The 21,846-nt window shown below is 41.4% G+C and overlaps 1 protein-coding gene across 3 annotated transcripts; it reads left to right on the forward strand.

Annotated features, from left to right (window-relative positions):
* The first annotated feature begins 1,366 nt into the window (after positions 1–1,366).
* Positions 1,367–5,192, forward strand: klf17 (Kruppel like factor 17). 3 transcript variants are annotated; one of them, XM_048540042.2, is made up of 3 exons: positions 1,367–1,665; positions 2,534–3,569; positions 4,056–5,192. In XM_048540042.2, the coding sequence occupies exons 1-3, from the start codon at positions 1,579–1,581 to the stop codon at positions 4,229–4,231; spliced, it is 1,299 nt and encodes a 432-aa protein (XP_048395999.1). In that variant the 5' UTR covers positions 1,367–1,578; the 3' UTR covers positions 4,232–5,192. The 3 variants fall into 3 exon arrangements, with proteins under 3 accessions (XP_048395999.1, XP_048396000.1, XP_048396002.1); XM_048540043.1 differs by having other exon boundaries at positions 1,371–1,665; positions 2,537–3,569; positions 4,056–5,190; XM_048540045.2 differs by lacking the exon at positions 1,367–1,665 and adding an exon at positions 1,725–2,298 and having other exon boundaries at positions 2,537–3,569.
* Positions 5,193–21,846: the final 16,654 nt, after the last annotated feature.

The following is a 21,846-nucleotide window of genomic DNA, read 5'->3' on the forward strand; positions in this document are numbered from 1 at the left end:
AAACTTCTTAAATATTTACCACGTAACCGGGATGAGCGTGATGATGAGAAGACTGTTAACACTGTCGAAAAGCAAACTGTGCTGCCTTCATGTTACAGGCGTGTGTGTGAATGTGGAGGGGAATGTGTTACAGGTGTGTGTGAATGTGTAGGGAAAGTGTTCCAGGTGAGGGTGTGTGTGAATGCGTACAGGAGAATGTTATAGGTGAGTGTGTGTGAATGTGTAGGGGAGAATGTTATAGGTGAGTGTGTGTGTGAATGTGTAGAGGAGAATGTTATTGGTGAGTGTGTGTGTGAATGTGTAGAGGAGAATGTTATAGGTGAGTGTGTGTAGGGGAGAATGTTACAGGTGAGCGTGTGTGTTTAAGGGAATGTGTTACAGGTGAGTGTGTGTGTGAATGTGTAGGCGAGAATGTTACAGGTGCGTGCGTGTGAATCCGTAGGGGAATGCGTTCCACAGCAGGGCAACACCTTTCTGACTCAATTGAAATCAGGCCGACCGTAAAAGCTAAAGAAACAAAAACAGAAGTTGCTGGAAAAGCTCGGCAAGTCTGGAATCATCTGTGAAGAGAAGTCGGAGTTAACGTTTCGGCTCCGGCTTCCTCAGAAGCTAAAGACTTGGTTTGGTAAATTGCATATGACCTGTTCCAACGCGAATACAGATGTTTCAGGTACAGCATTGTTTTTAGAAAGTTATACAATGCCACTCATTTGACTGTCTGCGCCTGGCTGGCGGGGAGAGGAATTAAAATATACCAAAAACAAAAGCTTGAATCGCAAAGCTAATGTTACATAACTAAATGCACTGGCGTTTATAGCAAGATACATGGTTTCTGAAATCTGTGTGTGATGATGTAAATGTCAATGTATTCGAAAGGTATGTCAGGAAAAGTTCTCGGAACTTCAGCTGCAAACTACAAAGCGAAGCTGCCTGAATGGTGCATGTAGCTTGCATTTGGCGGTGGTGGAGTGTTCCAGCGATTACAACGACCCTCGTCAAGCCAGCAGCACTTCTGGGTGGACTCACTCTCCGTTCCCCCAAAGCCCCTTTTATACCAACACTAAATTTAGATCACGTTCGTGCGCCACTGCTTGCCTTCTCTTTCTGTGACATTAGCGACACCATTGGACAAAGTTATAGGTTTCTCAAAACAAAAAGCCTAAACTCTTCCTGCACCAATGGCAGGCTGCGGGGAATGAGCAGCCAATCGCGAATCTCCTGCCCCACCCACTATATCAGGGGCTGCATATTCATGAAACAGAATTCCTCCAATTGGATGGCAGAGGCCTTTTTTTAATTGGAGCTGGCCGCTGGGGGTTGGATAGTTCCTGATACGCTCTTCATCACCCTTATTAATATTGATCAACTTCACGGCCAATCAGATGGAGGATTGAGTTTTAACAAGTCCCACTCCCACAGTTAGGCAAACAGTTGTGAACTGATTATTCGAGACAGAACCTTCTTTTCACACATTCCACAAGCTGAAGCAGCTTTACCCGCTGGAACTAAAAACCAGAATCTGGTTATCTTCTACTTGCCTCCTTGTTGTGAAGGTATTCTTCAGTCAAGGAGGTAGCAATGGCCCTGGCAGACACCATGCTTCCTTCATTTGCTACTTTTGCCAGTCATGAAGCATTGGTGCAAAAACAAACGGAGATCATCAATGTAAGTGATACAAATCTGACGCCTTATTTGTCTCTGTGTAAAGATAGTTTTACGTTCCTCTGGTGCGTCTTAGCTTTATTTTAGCTGCATCTCGTTTCTGAAACTGTGTTTATTCCGCCGGTCGCGTTAGTTACATGCCGTGCTAAAATGGGGCTGCTTTAATCGCTAACAAGCTGCCAACCCGTCAATTTATACCAACTGGTAGTTCATGCACAGCCGTGTTGCAATAAAGTTACAGCTAAGTTAAATATCACTGCTGTGGACAGTTTTATACATCATTAGTGGGAGATCTTTCACGATCAAAGCAGTGTGAACCTGTCTGTAACTTCTAAATGCGTTGTAATCTCTAGAGCTTTAATTTTAGACTCACACGCAGCTCTTGTATGTTGTTAGCATCTCCCACTGTCAGTAATGAGATGTTGGAAAGCAAGTTCTGAAATCCACGTTTAAAAACGAAACTTTGAGGGTGACTGATATGGAGTAGGATTTCAGAAAGCTAAAAACAAAGTCAGTAATGAATTTAAACGTGAACGAACCATTTTCGTCCTCAATCTCTGCTGGATATATCCGTGTGTTGAAGGGAATTAACATAAGGAATGTCGTTGATCAAGTGGGAGGAGGAGGATGAATCAGGTGAGCTCTGACAGTCATGTATCTCCAACTCCTGTCAATTGACTGTACAAATAAAAACGGCACTTTGAAGAAGTGCAAACTGGTTGGGCGGGTTTTGGTAAGCTGCTGCATCAAATGACTCCACATTGGTTGGGAGAGGGGCACCCTTACAACACAGCCGTGCGTTTTATGTGTGTGTGTGTGTGTTTTTAAACACCTCACTAATCCACTCACTCTGCTCTCGCTTTGCTTCCAGCAGAGGTGGAAGGTTGACGACTCCGTCTCCAAGTGTGGCTACCAGATAAGACCAGTCAACAGCGCTGCCTTTAACTCGCTCGAAGCCCCTTCTGTCAAAAAGGAAGACGACGAGCTGGGAAAGTTCGTGGACTTGGACTTTATTCTGTCCAATACGATGGGTTCGGAGGCCAGGAGCGCAGGGGGTCACCATTCCACATACCCTCTCCCGGAGACCCCGGAAAGCTGCAGCACTGTGTATGACAGCGACGGGCCGTACCCTCCATCCGCTAACTACGGCAGTCAGAACTTTGCGGGCAGCCCTAACCAAAGCTTAGTGGCCGAGTTACTCACCCCGGACCTGCCCAGCAGCTTCCCTGGTGCCTGTGAGCTCGGCCAGGACTTCAGCATCAAAGCTGCCATGGAGAGCACGGAGTACACGGAGCTGAGATCGCCCAGCATGGGACACTCTCTCCCCAGGGCCATGCCAATGGATCATGTTCAGCATATGACACCGAAAATCAAGAGGGAATCTCAGTCCGGCCAGTCCTGTATGTTGGCCGCCTCTCCCTCGGAATGCATGGGTCCAATGATGGAGCAGAAACCCAGCCTGACTGCGACACGCCACCAGCCAATGAGCCGCCACGCCTTCGGGCATCAGCGGGTGGTATCGGGCCAAATGATGCCCAGCAAGGACTGCCAGGCAGCGCCGGACCTGCATCGCCGCCCGCACCTCTCAGTAGCCCAGCATTACCAGCTCGCCTACCCGCAGCCCCACTATGGCCAACACAGCCAGAGCCACTTCCACGGACAGTTCAATGTCTACCGAGACCCTCTGAAGGGACACCCGGGCATACACGGGAGGATGCTGACTCCCCCGTCGTCCCCTCTCCTCGACTTCTTCCCCGCCGTGGGGGCCCCCGATGACAGCAAACCCAAGAGAGGCCGCCGTTCCTGGGCCAGGAAACGAACGGCCACCCACAACTGCGAGTTTCCCGGCTGCGGCAAAATGTACACCAAGAGCTCCCATCTGAAGGCACACATGAGGACTCACACAGGTAAGCAGCTTTGTAACTGCATCCACCCCTGCCCAATCCGGCCTCCTAGAAAGATCACGGCTTAGTGGCAATGTAACTGCTGGAACAAACCAAAATCAGGCTTTTTTTTTGAGATAACTTTTTATTTTAAAAAGTACTTAAGTCATGCATGCACAGTGGAATGTTATCAGACCAAGAGGGTTGTCCTCTCTAATAGAAAATGCTATCGAACAAGGGCGAAACAAAAGTAATAAAGGTCCGCAAATGCTGGAAACAAGAAACAAACAAATGTGTTGTGCTGTGGTAAAGAAATAGGGTGGGGAATTGTATTGACTGGGCGGAGACAAAATGTGACACATTACCTGACGAAGGAATTGAACTGAAACTTGGCAGACCATGTACATACGTCTTTGAAAAAATAAACATGCGGTCGGCGTTTTGAAGCTGTTCTCCCCCCACGCAACTAACTTCCTCGCTTTATTCCCCACCCCCTCTCTGTGTTTCCAGGTGAAAAGCCTTATCATTGCAACTGGGAAGGTTGTGGCTGGAAATTCGCCCGATCCGACGAATTAACTCGCCATTATCGCAAACACACCGGTCACCGACCCTTCCAGTGCCATCTCTGTGAGAGGGCGTTCTCCAGGTCTGACCACCTCGCCTTACACATGAAGCGCCACATGTAAACCGCGAGGACCGAACTCGGACGCAATATTTATACGGATCAAATTATTTACAGTTTTTTTCATACTGGGTAATGACTAATTTATGTATATAAAGGAACGTTTTAAAAGAAAAAAAGCACTAAATTATTACTCAGTATTTAAAGCGAGAGAAACTCACCCTGCTATGTCTTCCAGAGAAGAAAAAAGTATTACAACTGAAGACGAGAAACTCAGCTGGAGGGGAATTGGGTGGGGGAGCCTTTATTCTGAAGAAACAGGGCCGGACCCGGTTGTACATTAAATGTATATATAGCATATATTGTTTTGGTTAAAGCTGAATTCGCAAGAAGAACTACATAAAATAAAGTTATACTTAAAATCCAACCTGTTATGTTAAAAATCGCTTGTACAAGAGCATATTTGCTTTAGGAACGCTCACTTAACAGGAGACAAGCTAAATGAAAACACACCAGTTTATTTGGAAGTGGAGGGCGTTGGTTTTAACTGGCACGAAGGTTTTCATAACAAAACAGACCAGGTACTGCCTTGGATGAAGTTGTTAATCTCTTTTTTTTCTTCCTATCTTATTTGTGTTTGTTTAGTTTGCATTGTACAAAGAACGCAGCAGCTCTTTTTTTAAAAAAAAGATATACTTGAAAAATGTTCTATTGTAAATATAGTCAGAAAAAAAGTTCTCAAAAAGTAACTCACTTCATTGTCTCGACATAAACTGAAGAGAACATGTTCTATGCAGATGGTGTTGAAAGAAGTGTTCAGAAGTGCAATATTAGTTTTGTTTCCTTTTATAATCGGGGTTCTATTGTTGACACCGAATTATCTAAAACACTGGAACTAACTGCTGTTTTATTGATGGAAGGTTTTCGGTGATCTAATGGCAGTGTTTAAGACACCATCACCCAAAACCTCCAATGCATTCATTGTATTCGTGTTTTGATTTTATATATATATATATATATATAATGAATAAAGTGTAAAACACATTTGTTATGCGTTTTGTTTTTCGCATAAGTAATAAGTTGTTTTGATGAAGGAAGCAAGTTTCACAAAGGTTCGATCTTTCTGGGGTTCATTTACAATCTCTTGCATTTTATTCCAGCTTGATAGCAACACAAACGACTCCTGCCACCGCTAGCTCCCAAGATATTAAAGGATGTGGACTGTTTTTGGACACATTTCGAACAGAAGACAAAATTAAGCCCACGCTTATGAATTGAATTAACTGTCTCTGTCAAACCACCAAAAATTTCTGACCACTGCGAATTTCAGTGACTCCTAGCCGCACTGCTTGTCCCAAATTGACCATTATCAGTGGAAATCAAAACGGTTGGGCGCTCAATATTTTGAGAGAATAATACTGTCATAATATCGCCGATTTCAAATATGCTACTGAGAGGTGATTTACATGCATTCCTTCCCAGCCTTTAATCGGATTAGTTTAATTGGTTCGTTAGGAGGTGTAAGAGGCAGACAGAAATGCTTTAAGTTAGAAATGACACCCTTTTGCTAGGGCCGTAATGCTGTTCCAAATCCGTTTTTGGTTTTCGCTTCAGCGGTAATTGTTTCTCAGAAGAGGCTAGACAGGGAGTTAGGTCTCAATATCCTGTTTGAGGTTTGTGGAGGAATAAAATTGATGCGCCTCTGACCTTGAGTGCAACGGGCCTGAACAGATTTCCAATAAACCTTGCTCACAAAAGCAGATGTATACCTGTAATGAATAAAGAAATATGGCGAGACAGCGAGTGAACGCACCAATGTCTTTCGGCTGAAAATTCCTCCCATTGAATGCAGTGCAGATTGATGGTGTGAATATCTTTGACTTCTGGCGGAAATAATCTCACGTGTAGTATCTGCTTGTGGGCAGATTTAGCTCGGGTGAAGTTCAACAGTTAGACAACACCGTCTACAAATAATTCAATGATTAAATGCCTTTAAACTGACAGTATAATTCAGATATCCTGCGAAACATTGTGTGGTATTTAATAAATCTGTCCTGGACTAACCATACTGCTATTTAAAGGTTTCAGCGAGAATGGGATTGTTGATAAGTTTTGAGAGTGCTGGGGTGCCGAAAGAACAAAACTGCTGTCCTAGCTACAGAGATATTCTCCTAAAGAAAGTAATAAATTCACGTTTCTTCCCTTCAGAAATAAGAAACCATTAACAAACAAAAAAAAACAAGGCTTCCGCTTTCGTGATTTTGTTAGCAGATCGTTACTTGAGCGAAAGAAATGAAATTAACGGCTGCAAGGCACACTGAAAGTTTTTCCAACATAATATTCCTCGGCGTCCACATGCAGTTTTCCATGAATCACAGTGCGAATGTCTGCAATGGGCACAAAAGGCCATAAGGCTAAAAATAATCACATTTTGCTCAATTCAGGGTCATTTGGATGCTGGATCAGTTATTTTTAAATCTGAAGCAGATTTTGTTTTCGTTAAGCTACGGTAGGAAGGAATACGGGTCAAAGGCAGATATTTTAAATCAGAGATAATGGGAACTGCAGATGCTGGAGAATCCGAGATAACAAAGTGTGGAGCTAGATGAACACAGCAGGCTCCTGAGATGCTGCTTGGCCTGCTGTGTTCATCCAGCTCTACACTTTGTTATTTTAAATCTGAAGCAGATTTGTTTTCATTAGATTACGGTACGAAGGAATAGTCAAAGGCAAGTAGATGGAGTTAAGCTACAGATCAAGCCATGATCTGATCAATATTGGCTGAACAGACTTGAGGGGCTGAGTGACCTATTCCAACTCCTGTGGCGAATTTTTTTTTGTTTCTCACCTCTTTTGTCAGAAGGTTATGAATATCGACTCACAGGGTACGAATATAACCGACCGCAGCGCAGTAACTGAGGGAGCTCCACTAACACTGCCATATAGTTCATTGCTGATTATAATTGAGTATTATTGCTATCAATAGGTAATGAATGTACACATCAAACCAATTTTTAAATTAATAATTAATTAAAAGAGAATACATCGACTTGTATTTAAAATGGTTTGAATGTAAAAATGATACATTTAAGGATTAAATAGAGGAAAAAAAGAACTATATAACTTTAAGACCCATTTTAGAAACCACCGTTTACAAGTGACAGTTCAATTTCTGTTCATCAGAATGAGGATCAGGGTTTGAACAGCTCTGTTACTTGGTGCACCTGGTACTGGTTTCAAGTGTGCTCATGAAACAAACACAGAGGATGCTGTAGAAACTCAGCAGGTCTGACAGGACCATAGAGAGAGAAGTAGAGTAACATTTCGAGTTCAATGACCCTTTATCATAACAGGTCTGATAACAGATTGCAGAGATAATGGGAACTGCAGATGCTGGAGAATCCAAGATAACAAAATGTGGGGCTGGATGAACACAGCAGGCCAAGCAGCATCTTAGGAGCACAAAAGCTGATGTTTCGGGCCTAGACCCATCCTCAGAAAAGGTCTAGGCCTGAAACGTCAGCTTTTGTGCTCCAAAGATGCTGCTTGGATTGCTGTGTTCGTCCAGCCCCACACTTTGACAACAGATGACAACTGCTGCCAGATGTGCTGAGTTTCTCCAGCACCTCCTGATTTTGTTTCAGATTTCTAGCATCTGCAGTTCTTTGTTTTATTCATGTGTGCCCATTTTGCGTATAGGATTAGATGCAAATAAATGAAGAATTGTGACCTATTATATTTTTAATTTATAACAAGTTTTGTTGTAAAAAACATGCAAGTTTGAGATAATTTATACAAGATGTATGCGACAGACAATCAAGGACATAGTAAATAGCAAACTCAACAATAATAGGTGACCGAAGTACAATTTTATAGTATAATTTCTAACCACAGTAAAGTAAAAGTGTATTCTATCATTTACATCATTCACAATATAAATAATTTTCAATAAGTATTTAAACATACAATTTCCCAATAACTCTTCCAGTGCCACAATCATTTCTATAGGTATTTGTTACAGAACTTCACCAAAACAGATTTTGCTGTCAGGAGTGTACTTTGGAGGAAGGTGCCACAAAGGTCCATCAAGCTTTATGGCATGGATTTCCTCCTCATTAATGTTGCTTTGAATCTGGCACCAAGTTAAAGGATCTCCAGGCTTACAGAAACAGTGATATTGCCAGCTCTGATAGAGAGTCATCTAGACTCAAAACATTAGCTTGCTCTCTCTCCCCACAGATGCTGCCTGGCCCATTGAGATTTCCAGCATTTTTGTTTTCAGTGATGTTGTCAAGCAGGCTAAGCAGCAAATACATTAAAGTAGCATTGCAGACAAAAGAAAGTAAAATGCAGTACAATTTTCACTTGTAATTAACATTTTACACAGCAATATATAGACTGCACTTAGGTGAAAATTAAAATATCAGAATTTTTTTAAAATCATATATCAAAATGTAAGAATTTCACAAATTTAAACTTTAAGGTCAATTTATCTGCTTAGTTATGGTTATGAATTTAGTACGCTGTTAAACATTCAGTTATTACCTCAGTGAAGAGTAATATTTTCAAGGTTTATTCAGCAACATTAATAGGATATGGGGGTAAGTTTACATTAGTTTGTGATTTCCCCTTGTTTTTAATTTTGGTTGCAGGGATTTCAACAGGGCACTTTGCGGAGGAATGCACAATCAAAAATAGCAATTTCTGGTTTTCCATATTTAATGACATAAGCAAACTCTAATGATTTGTGTCAATTGGACAGGAGTAAAATGAAATTTGACACTAATGTGATCATTAAAAATAGTCCAATATGATGAAGGGTCTAGGACCAAAACGACGGCTTTCCTGCTCCTAAGATGTTGCTTGGCCTGCTCTGTTCCTCCAGCTCTACACCTTGTTATCTCTATTGTGTGAGTGTGCTTAGTTTTATCTTAAGTCACTCTCTTAAGTTTTTTTTCAAAATGTTCATATATGTTTACTTCCTTTCCAATTTGCCTTCACTAATTATTTCTAATTGCCTTCGCTCTTGATGATGGTCCCTTGCTGGAGCATAGTTCCACTGGTGCAGGTTTTCTCCAAATACTTCGCCCAAATGTGAGTGTCGGCAATTCATTCAACAGCTTCTTCAATCTTCACATAGTGAGGTTATGGAAATCTGCAATATTGTCTCCAAAAAAGCTGTTGAGGATAGATTGGTTGAAAATTTCAGAATGGAGATGTTAGATTTTTGCATGGCAATGACATGAAGGGATAAGCAACTATGGCATATAAATTGAGTTAAGATATAGATTAACCCAATCTACCATACATCACAACCATATACGTCAATCTTTCATGCCTGGTGAATCTCCTCAGAAATGGTGGACAAGCAGAAAGATTGGAGCAGAAAGCCTGTCAGAGAGAGGAGCAGAACTTCTTCACGCTGGGTATGCCTAGAAGAGACATGGCAGTGAGTTAAATAATGAATAAAAACTGGAAGAACTGCAGATGCTCTAAATCAGGAAGAAAAACAGATTGCTGTTAAAGATCAGCAGGTCTGTCAGCATCTGTGAAGAAAAAATCAGAGTGACGTTTTAGTTCCAGTGACCCTTCCTCAGAACATTTGTTTAGATTTGGCATTTCACTTTTAGTTTCATCCTATTATAACAAATCATCTTAGATTAATCACATTTTTTAAACAAACTGATGATAGTTGGTGCTATCCCATGATTTGATAACGAAAGCACACAAAATGTGAAACGGAATATACTCATATTTCCACTCTTTGTAGTTTACTCTCTACTAATAATCCAAATATTCCATTTGATGTGAATGTGACACTTTGCTGGTTTATTGAGGTATGCATCCAAAGTTTAAACCAAGAATGTTAGCCTTTCCCCACCCGGGTATAACTAAAAAGGGGATGCTTGCCTGAGTGCACCAATAAACAGACAAACATCCAGATGTCACCCAGCATGGTGATGAAACGTCTGTACGAGAACAAGCCAGCTCAGCAAGCAAGTCAACAACCTCACCCACAACCCGAGCTACAGATCTTTGCAAAAACTTTAAAGTTAATGTCTGAATAGTCATGAATTATGTTGAGCATTGTGCAATCATCAGTGAATTTTCTACTTTTGTCTTTATGATGGAGAGGAGAGAGTTGTGAGAGCATGGAATGCGTTGCCAGCAGCAGTTGTGGAAGCAAGGTCATTGGGGTCATTTAAGAGACTGCTGGACATGTATATGGTCACAGAAATTTGAGGGTGCATACATGAGGATCAATGGTCGGCACAACATTGTGGGCTGAAGGGCCTGTTCTGTGCTGTACTGTTCTATGTTCTAGGAGATCGTAGGTGGGGCAGCCGAAGGTAACTAAGCTTGAGACACTACCCGGAGGAACTCCTGCAGTAATGTCCATAAGTTTAAATTACTGATTTCCAACAACCACAACAATTTTCCTTTCAACGAGGCATGACTTCAACTTGTGGAATGCTTTCCTCCTGATTCTTGAGAGACTCTAGAGTTCCTCAGTGCCAAACTTGGTCAAATGGAGCCTTGATGTCAAGGGCAAACACTCTCAACTCACTCAGGATTTCAACTGTTTTGTCCAGATGTGGACCAAGCTATAATTGAGGTCAGGAGCTGGTTGGCTCTGGCAGAGTCCAATCTGAGCACCAGTGAGCAAGTTATTGCCCATTATAAGTCACTTCATAGCACTGACAACTCTCCTTTCCTTCACTTTGCAGATCATTAAAAGGACACTGTTAGGTATACTTTTGGCTGGATTGGATTTGACTTCCATTTTTTGGGTACAGAGTATACAGCAATTTTCTATATTGCTAGGTGGATGACTGTATTAGAACTGTACTGAAACAGCTTGGTTAGGGGTGAAGCAAGTTCTCGAGCTCACACTTCAGTGTAATTGCTGGAATATTGCCAGAGTCTGCATTGCAGCATTCAATGCTTTCTGTTGTTGCATGATATCACTTGGAGTGAATCCAATTTGCTGAAGAGTAGCATTAGTGATGCTGAGGATCTCAGGAAGGGAGAAAAAAGTCACTTAGTACTTCTGGTTGAAGACAGTCGCAGATACTTCAACCTTGATTTTTGCAGTGATGTACTGGGCTCCTCCATCATTGAAGATGGTGATAGCAGTGGAGCCTCCTCCTTCCGTTAGTTGTTTAATTGTCCACCAGTATTTATAACTGGATGACCTGTGCGGAAACACTCTCTGTGATATACTGCTTCCTCAGTTTAGCATGCAGTAGTCCTGTGTTGTAGCTTCACCGGGTTGACATTTCATTTTTAAGTATGTCTGATGGCACTCCTGGCATGACCTCCTGCACTCTTCATTGTACCAGGACTGATCCCCCAGCTTGATGGCAGTTCATTTTTTCATCATTCTTTGATGTCACATGGGCATTTCTGCCAAGGCCAGCATTCATTTCCCATCACTATTGGGATTTAAAATGAGTGGCTTGCTAGGACCGTTTCAGAGGGTAGTTAAGACTCAACTATGTTGCTGTGGATGTGGAGCCACATGTAGGCCAGACTGGGTAAAAATGGCAGATTTCATTCCTTAAAGTTCATTTGTGAATCACAGGGGCTTTTGCAACAATCAATGATAGTTTCATGGTCACCATTACCAAGACGAGCTCTTAATTCTGGAAGAGCTACAAAAATAGAACCTGTCTATGTCCCCAGACTCAGTTTGGGCAGGGGGCAGGAGGGAGGGGGGTGGAGGTGGGGTAGGGAGCTGTAGTCATTGTAATGAAGTCAGCCAGGTGGACCTCACAGAATAAGAGTTTCATGATTGGCATTGTTAAACTGGTCCAATCAGGGAGTCCAGAAGACCATAAGACATAGGAGTGGAAGTAAGGCCATTTGGCCCATCAAGTCCACTCTGCCATTTAAATCATGGCTGATGGGCATTTCAACACCACTTCCCTGCACTCTCCCCGTAGTCCTTGATTCCTTCTGAGATCAAGAATTTGTCGATCTCTGCCTTGAAGGCATCCAACATCCCGGCCTCCACTGCACTCTGTGGCAATGAATTCACAAGCCCACCACTCTCTGGCTGAAGAAATGTCGTCTCATTTCAGCTTTAAATTTACCCCCTCTAATTTTAAGGCTGTGCCCACGTGTCCTAGTCTCCCTGCCTAACGAAAACAACTTCCTACCGTACACCCCTTCAAAACCATACATTATCTTGTCAGTTTCTATTAGATCTCCCCTCAACCTTCTAAACTCTAATGAGTACAATCCCAGGATCCTTAGCCATTCATCATACGTTAAACCTACTGTCCTGGCTGACAGAAATAAACCCAGAGCATCAGAGGTTCTGTTCACTCTGAGATCTGGCTCTGAGGGAGTTGGACTGGTGTCAGGGACTTTCCACATGTAAATAAAAGGTGACTTGGTGGCTGGCCTCTGTGGAGTTATTTCAGTGGTGAGAGATTTTTGGCAAGGGTAAAGTGACTGGCAGAAGCATGTGACTTTGGTTTAACCCTGATCAAGATGCTGAGAGGTACTACAACCAGCTTTTTCATTAGAAAATGTGGAGCATGGGAGCTACAGGGTATGCTGATGAAAGTGGATGCCCTTGCCAGGCCAACTGAGCTTCAGGGATACCAACTGAGTGAAGGTAATTGCACAGCCTGACTCACACTGTATTCTGAACGGAGGAACTCTAGGTCAGCCCACAGCAAAACCCCAAAACAATACCAAGTCTCAGCTAAACGGCTAACATTTTCTTCAGAATTCGGGCTGGCAAGTCCTCGTAGTTGCTACTGGTAAGCAGACCCAAGATAAAAACACAGTCGCACTGGGCCTGAGTTGAGTAAGAGAACTCTCAGGCTGGTATCCAGGAGAGTGCACACCCTGGAAAATCCTCGTACATCTGTCTTGGAACAGTTAAAATTGCTTCGCAATATCCAAATCAGAACCAATCAAAATAAACATATGGTTAAATGGTCATCCAGTTCTAATGGAGGTTGATACCTACGCAGCCATTTCAGTGGTCACAGACCCAGCCCTTAACAAAATTTGCACTTGACACCAACTCTTAAATTTGCGTGAGTTCTACGTTACACTGTGAGCCTGTACCAGGGAACCATTACAGATTAGGGTACAATTTTAGTTCCAGTCTCTTATGAGAAGCAGCTGGTTCAGTTACCACTGACTGCAGTAAAAGGTTCGGGCCTAAGCCTGATGACGTGGCGTCGATTGAGAAAGATTTACCTTGATTGGCTTAATGTTTTCCGATTGGAAAACGGCTGCCTGAGTGAACACCTAATTAAATACACGGAAGGTCTAGGGACTGCCAAAGGAGACAAGGCCAAATTGCATGTTGAGCAGAAAACAATTCTACAATTCTGCAAGGTCTGCCTAGTGCCATTTGCCTTACGGACAAAAGGAGAGGCAGGAATCAGGAGAGTGAAAAGTGAAAGAATCATCAAACCAGTCCGGTTTGTGAAATGAGCAGCGCTGGGCCTTCCAACTGCAAAACCCGAAAGGTCGGTTCACTTTTATGGGTATTTTAACCAAATGGTAAACCATTTCTTTCCTTCACAAAGTTGGATAGGAACCATGCATACCTGTAATTGCAGTTAGATGAGGATTTCCAGAAGTATGTTACAATTAATACCTATAAGTAATTGTAACTCAATATATTAGATGTCCATTTGCAGTATCATCAGCCTGTACCCTTTTTCAAAAGATGATGGACAACCTCTTACAAGGTCTACCCAGGTTGCCATTATCTAGATGATGTGCTAATAACAGTGAAGACCAATAAGGAGCATTCAGTGCACTTGACCACAGTCCTTACATGTTTCTCCAAGGCCTTAGAAGGGAAACCATGTCCAACAGGTACCTCAGTGATCTACTTGTCTACAGAGTGAACAAAACCGAGTTACAACCATTGGAGGATAAGGGGAGGGTGATCAATGGTGATCAAAGTCTGTCCTGGGGCTTCGGCCATTTTTTGGATTGATGAACTATTATGGAAAGTTCATACATAACTTAGCCTCCATCCTGACATCCTTACACCTACAATTGAATAAGGGTCAGCCTTGAAAGTAGTCTTGTAGGAAGGCATAGCCTTTGGGGAAGTGAAGAAGCAATTATCATCATCTAAGGAGTTGGCACACTATGAGCCCAAGTTAGATACAGTGCTCACATTCAATGCCTCCCCATACGGTATCAGGTTAGTGCTGACTCGAAGGTAGCCTGATGGAGAGGAATGTCCAATAGTATATGCTTCCTAGACTTTGGCTGATGCTCAGATAGAGAAGGAATGTCTGGCAGTCATTTTGGAATACCTTTACTGACATAAATTTGTAACAGTAACAGACCGCAAGTCCTTTAAAGAGAACAGGACCATGCTGCCCATAGCTTCAGGTTGAATTCAACGGTGGATAACAGTTATGAGTTGGACCACCATTTGGGAGGTCAAACAGCAAATGTAAATGCCTTGAGCCACGTCCCATTGGCAGATACACCAACAGTGGTACTGCTACTGGAGGCATCCATTCTGGTTTTAATCTTAGTGAACATCACTCAGGTCATGGCTGACAGTCCCAGACTGTGGATGCAAAAACGTCTGGTGACGGGATTTGGGCCTCTGAGCAGTTATTTCTGAAACAAAAAAGCAGTCCTTGGAGCAAAAGATGATCTACAGCCCAATAACATAGAGCAAGTCGTTATCCAGCTTTTTTATTGTCTGCATCTAAATGATGAGAATATCCTTGAACATGTTTGGAAAGATTTAAATAAAACTTGTTTTACCTTTAAAGTTAAATCTACACAAGGTATTTGAAGCAAAAAAACACCCAGGCATTTCAGAGATAACACAGTGGGGAGCTGGAGGAACACAGCAGGCCAGGCAGCATCAGAGGAGCAGGAAAGGTGGTGTTTTGGGTCGGGATCCTTCTTCAGAAATGGGCTGGGTCTGTTCACTCGGAGAGCTGGTTCTAAGAAGCCAGACCAATGTCAAGTACGACGCAGAAGAAACAAAAAGGGTGACTCGGTGACGAGATACCAACTTCTGTGGAGATATTTCAGTTTCCTTCTCTATGTTTGACTTGGGACCCAAAGTCAATGTTGAGGACTTCCAGGACAATTCAGCCGTAACTGCAGACCATTTGCTGCCACCTCTGGCAGGCCTGTGTTGCAGTAGGCCATGACTGGAAAGTCTGGCAATGGCGGTGTCTGTAAGGTATAACTCACTGTCAGGCTGTTGCTTGATTAGCCTGTGGGATAGCTTTCCCAATTTTGGCACTATCCCTAAACTACCTGAAGGACTTTGTAAGGAAGACTGGGCTGCTGCTGTCATTTCCACCACTTAGCGTTGATGTCAAGTTGTCCACCCATCATTGATACATCTAAGTGGCATGTTAAGCTGTGTAAGAGTCAACCACATTGCTGTGGGTCTGGAGTCATTTTTAGGCCAGTCCAGGTAAGAATGGTGGATTTTCTTCCCTAGAGTGCATTTGTGATTGAGATGGTGCCTTACATCAATCAACAATGGTTTCATTGAAACTATCTCTTTTTTAAATTCCAGATTTATTAATTGAGTTTAAATTCCGTTAGCTGTCACATTGCAATCTGAATCCATGATGGGATTCAAATTCACACCCCCTAGAACATTATACTGGGGCTCTGGATTTCTAATTGGACTGTTTTTAATTTTTAAACAGCTCCCAGAAATATTCATTTTATAAATGTCCTGATTTTTTAAAAAGAATTTTTAATTTAGTGTGTCATCCTTTCATCAAGTTGCCTTTATGTGTTTTTTTCTGAATCTAGATGCTGAAACATGCCTAATCAGAATCGGAAGGAAAACTGCAGTGCAGGCTTGCTTGTAGCATGTTAATTTATGCAACTCTGTAACACTATTAAGTGCTTTCAAATGGAGTATAACGTTGGTTGCATGGAGGAAAAGAATCATTTTTTTTCTTCTGTAAATTAATAACTTAAGCAAATTTAATAATCTATTCTCTAATTACATTGTGAAAACAAACTAGGTCAATTTCAAAAAGTGTGTTTTTTTGTTAAATAGTGACAATTTACTTCTATCACGTAAATTTGTCATAGCTCACCATCTAACGTTAAATATTCTAGTCTAGATATGGATTTGTGAGCTCATTCATAGAAGATGCAACGCTTGAAAATATATTATACATCTGTCACCAGGTAGCAGTACTTAACACTTTGTTTTGAATACAGTGCAAGGGCACCTCCTTAAGGCTACGTTCCTGAAGTACAGATCAGATGTTTTGACAGAATGTTCAGAATTCCATCCTTCAGAAACAGGACTTTCAATGCATGAACTGCTGGAAACAAGGGGAATTACAGAAGGCAAGAATTCACCAGTAACAGAATTCTAACACTAGCACTGACATCAGTGTAATTGAAAAAAATAAAGAACTGCAGATACTGGAAATTAGAAACCAAATCAGAAGTTGCTGGAAAAAGTCAGCAGGTCTGGTAGCATCTGTGGAGAGAAATCAGTTCGGGTCCAGTGACCACCTTCAGAACAGAAGTAACGGAGTTCATCTACTTGCTGTACCCTTGGAGGTTGTCAAACATCAATGCCACAATTTGCATCAGGCACTTATATACTCCTGCTGGATCAACCAGCACAGAAAATATTTATGCAAAGAAATGCAACTTTGTGAACTTTATTGAATACATTATAATGTATTATTTAATAGACAGCAAATATTCTAGAGTGACTGTAATAATTGGTGGTTATACAATTTTGCCTTTCTTCTTATGATTTGGCTTAGTCTGAACTCTAATATGAGAATATCATTTTGTTATCATTCCTGGCTGCTCTTTTTATAGAGGATTCAAGTGCAATTTATAGTTATGTATTTTATCTGGTGGATGTAATGTTAGTCATTTCTGTTATATAATGTATTAATTTTATACTAATACACGTTTCATTATATTTATGTAGTATGACTGATTCTGTTCAGTAATGTTTGTCACAGTGCCCATCTGCACAAGTGCAGGTAAATGATGTCTCCATGTACTAGACAATAATTTTGCTTCTGTTGAATTTGTTTAGCATCTTCTGTGGCAGCACCTCTGTGGTACAGTGCCTTATTACTGGGTGGCATGGACAAGTTGAGCCAAAGGGTCTGTTTCCATGCTGTAGACCTCTATTAGTGACTAGACAAATACATGTATGTATGTTAATCCCTCCCTTGTAGAATCCCCTACTTTTGCAATGTAGCCCTTGAATTATTGAGTGCATACTGGGATGTTTGCTTGTTATTCATTCATATCCTAGTTATCAATCAATTACCAATCATTTAAAGAGAGGTATTATTGACAATTGAACAGAATCACAGAACTATTGGAGATCTAAAGGAACCTGTCATGCCTGTGTCAGCTCTCTGAACTGTCAGCTATTCTGAAAGTTATGTTCCGTCTCAGTTATTGAACTTTGAACGCATGTTCTATTGTTATTTCACTTCAGAACTCATCTGGTGCATGTTCTAAAAGCAACCCTCTTGCCGCCACCCAGCCGCTGGGTTTCACAGAGTACAGTTTATCAATTAGGGCATCAAGTTGTTTTTGATTGGCAAGTAACAATTCTATTGGCATACGTAAATCACAAAAAATTAATTCCATCAATGTCCAAATGTTCTTAGATCTCTCCGACTGACTAACTGCAGAAATTTTGATGCTGCATTTAATTTCTCATAAAAGCGCTCTTTTGAAGATTTCTTTGAAGAAGCAGAAAAACTGCACAGCTGACAAACAATCAACAAGAGCAGTACAGAAGCCCCACATCAAGGTAAAAAGCAAAGGACAATAAAGCTCATAATTCCCTCCAAACTTTCCAAGAGCATAGTATAGGAATATTGCAATGAGGGTTCCAATGTTGAATGAATTAGGAGTCAATGAAATTGCAAAGATTACCTCCATCCACTTTGTTCTGCAGACCCTCACTATGACAACAGGTCAATTCACACTTCCAAAAATTTCAGCAAATAAGTTCAGTGCAGGAAGAAAAGGAGGCGAGAACCAGGACAGAATTTGAATCAGCACCAACAATGCACACCAACAGAATAAGAACACATTGTCTGAAATTTTAAATGAATGCAGTTCTCCAGACTGCCTAAGAGTAGTTACAGTCAGAGTCACACAAAGAAACAGATCTCTGGCCTAACTCATCCATGCCAACCAGGCTTCCTAAATTGGATAGTCCCATTTAACTGCATTTAGCCCAAATCCCACTAAACATTTCCTAAGCAGTTCTAGCGGCATCTGTGTACTTCACTCACCCATATTAGTATTCACACTCAAAGTACCCTGAAGTTATTACAATCCCTGTATTTGGTCCAATGGCCACTGGTCAAAGCTGCTTCTGGCTGAGAAATCTGAGCCATATATTAAGTTTTCTTTTCCAATTCCAATCTTCTGTCAGGCAAACAAGGCACTGGGGTTCATTCCCAAAGGGGCACAAAAGACAACAGTTGCAAAGTCAAGCAAAATTGATTTAAATCCATACTTAGACCAGCTTTTTGCGCAGCATGAAGTTCTGGTCTCCATGTTGTGTGAAGACATTGAATTAGCAGAAAAAAAGTACAAAGAAGATTTTTGAAGCTCTTAGTAGAAAGATTGAACAGCCTGGACTGCAAAGTGAAATGAGAAGAGTTATAACTTATAATGTGTGGATTACAGTTGCCCATGAGAGTTGGCAAAGAGAAAGAGGAAAAAGTCGCAGGGGTGGAACTGAAGTGGCTGACCTGGGAGAAAAGTCAGAGAGACTGGATCAGTGCAAAATGAGAAAGGCAATCCCAAAACTGAAACAGTGGAAAAGATCAATATCTAAATGATGTCTAAAAAGGTTTATTGAAAATACTTTCCTAAAAAAGAGCAACATGAAAGTAATTCAAACAGCAACTTTGGACAAGTGCCTACACAGCGCCATCTATGGGCGAGCAATTCCAAATGTGTCACAACAGGTTGGAAATGTTAAGGTTCTCAAAAGCAATTTTGTCATTACAACAAAACAATATTCATTGACAAATCCTGACGTAAATGTGTGGATTATAATTGTGACAAAAAGGAACATTTTGTGAGCATGATGTAAAATCCAAAGCTTTATGATACGTTAAAGGTACAAGTACTGTGGTTGATTTAGAATATATATTCCATTGATTATTGGCTGGTCATATATTATCATAAATAAAGAATTTGTAATGTTTTAGTTTAAAGCATGTGATTCTATACGTATTCAAGTCATAAATCTCCATCGTCTTTACTACTCTTTGATATAGGTCATCCAGCCTTTATCAGATTATGTGTGCCTGTTAAGTAACCATCACTAAAATAAGCAACTTTAAAAAGAATGAATTATGCATTTGGCTGGTAGCTGGCAACAAGATAAGGCAATAATTTAGTCTTAGAGTTCTGTTGATGTTCATAAGAGCCATGCAACTAAAATATTGCACTGTAACTCACTGCTAGTCATTTCTTATTCTCTAGGCACAATATAACAACAATTATCACTGACTGACGAGGCTGAAAAATGAGAGGTTCTCGCCAACTCCATTCAGCCACAGCAGTTCCTAATAATTGCCTCAGTAACTTAGCCAAGTCTTTTGTCCAGAACGAACAAGAACTGGGGGATATTGTGATAAACTAAGGAAGCTTCTGGCTAAATGTTATTGAAGAACTGATGTATGTTACAATGATTTAACACACTATACCTTCCTGACAACCCAAGAACAAAGCAGTCCAGTTAGTCAGCACTCTCTCCACCAACCGAAGTTCACTACCAGTAGTGTGTACCTCTATAGGATACAATGGAGCAACTCACCAAGGCTCCTTCAACAGCATCTTCCAAACTCACTAACATCTACTACCTAGAAAGACAAGAGCAGCAGATTAATTGGTCATCACATACAAGTTTCCCAGCAAGCAAGACACCATCCTAACTTAGAATAATATCACTTTTCCTTCACTGTTAGATCTTAGAACTGTCTCGCTAACAGCAGCTTTACCAGGTGGACTGCAGCACTACAAGAATGGAGCTCACACAACCTTTTAATGGTAATTAGCTTTGGACAACAAGTATCGTCTGTATCCTGTGAATGAAAAAGAATAGAATTGCAATATATTTCAAACATGTGGAATTAAAATGCTCCTCTGTTTCCTGGCTGTATGAATGATACATAAACCACATTTCAGAAATTCTGATGAAGACTCACCGGACTCGAAACATTAACTCTGCTTTCTTCTCACAGATGCCTCCTGACCTGCTGAGTTTCTCCAGAAATTTCTGTTTTCGTTGCAGAAATTGCAATCCAGTTTCTGATGGGCACAATGAAGATTACAAGCAAATGCAAACAAATTAGTGTTAAATTAGAAATCTTACACAGTGACAACATTTTCTACTGTCGTATAATTTGTTCTTTGCATGTAGATGACATTGGCAAGTGTCAATGTACTATCCATCCCCTGTGCAGGTGGTAGCAGACTTAGAGTCACTTGCCATCTTTGTGGTGATGGTGTTCAAGCCATTTCGAAGAAAGAGCAGTTGAAACAAAGTTTGGAACAGTTGCTCAACGTACAGAATTTGAGCATTGCTGAACATGTTGAAGCCCTCATCAGGGCAGAAGTGTAAAACTACTGAACAGCAATTTATAGAGCAAGAGAAAAGGGTTGGCAAATCAATTCTGACTGATTGAGGGGTTACTGTGGAAAAAGGACAAGGGAAATTGTCTCCTGCTTGTCTCTTTTATTCAAAGAAGGTCCAGACCTTTTTCCCTGCAGAGGACAGGTTCCTTTGTATGGGTTTATGTGGGTTATATACGTAGTTTTAAGGTTGAGCGAAATCACAAGAGGGCACTCTTTTATTAGAGAGAGAGACAACTGGCAGTGGTTTAGCCTGAGGGTCGCCTTCATGGTGACCTCAGTAGTATTGAACCTGTACTGGTGACATCAGCCATCCAGACAACTGAGCTAACAAACCCCCTACCCATGTATTTATTTGTATGATTGTGGAATGGAAATTCTCAATATGGTATTTGAATCCCTCCATTTCAGAAGGAGGCCATTTGGTCCAACAAGCCTGCACTGACCCTCTGAAGCGCATCCCACCCAGGCCCACATGCAAACACCCTGCATTTTTGCCATGGTTAATCTAACTAGCCTACACATCCTCGAACACTACAGGATAATTTAACACAGCCAATCTACCAAACTACACTCAGCAGAAACCCATGCAAACACAGGGAGAACTTGCAAAGTCTGCACAGGCAGTCACCCAAGGCTGGAATCAAAACCTGGGTCCCTGGTACTGTAAGGCAACAGTGCTAACCAGCATGCCATCATGCTGCCTGTTGTGATGGAACATTGATGATGGTACTGGAAATCTGCAGGAGGTTGTTTTTGTTTGTCAGATTTGGCCAAAAGCTAACTTAAAGTATATTATCACGTATTGTCTGAGAGTCCTGCTGTGGGCCATATCTGGATGAATACAATAACAAAATGTGATGTTGATGTTAATGTTATGGCATGCTGTTTCAATAAAATCAAAGATGCATTATTCTCTTTTGGTTGTTGTGTTTTTGATCTGACGCATTAGTCTCATCTCCAAAGAAGGTACCCCCGTTTCGTTTGGGTGACTTTGCCACCTCAAACAAGCAGTTTGACTTTGAAAACTGCATGATG

Source organism: Stegostoma tigrinum, chromosome 8, assembly GCF_030684315.1.
Source record: "Stegostoma tigrinum isolate sSteTig4 chromosome 8, sSteTig4.hap1, whole genome shotgun sequence".
Lineage (NCBI taxonomy): Eukaryota > Metazoa > Chordata > Chondrichthyes > Orectolobiformes > Stegostomatidae > Stegostoma > Stegostoma tigrinum.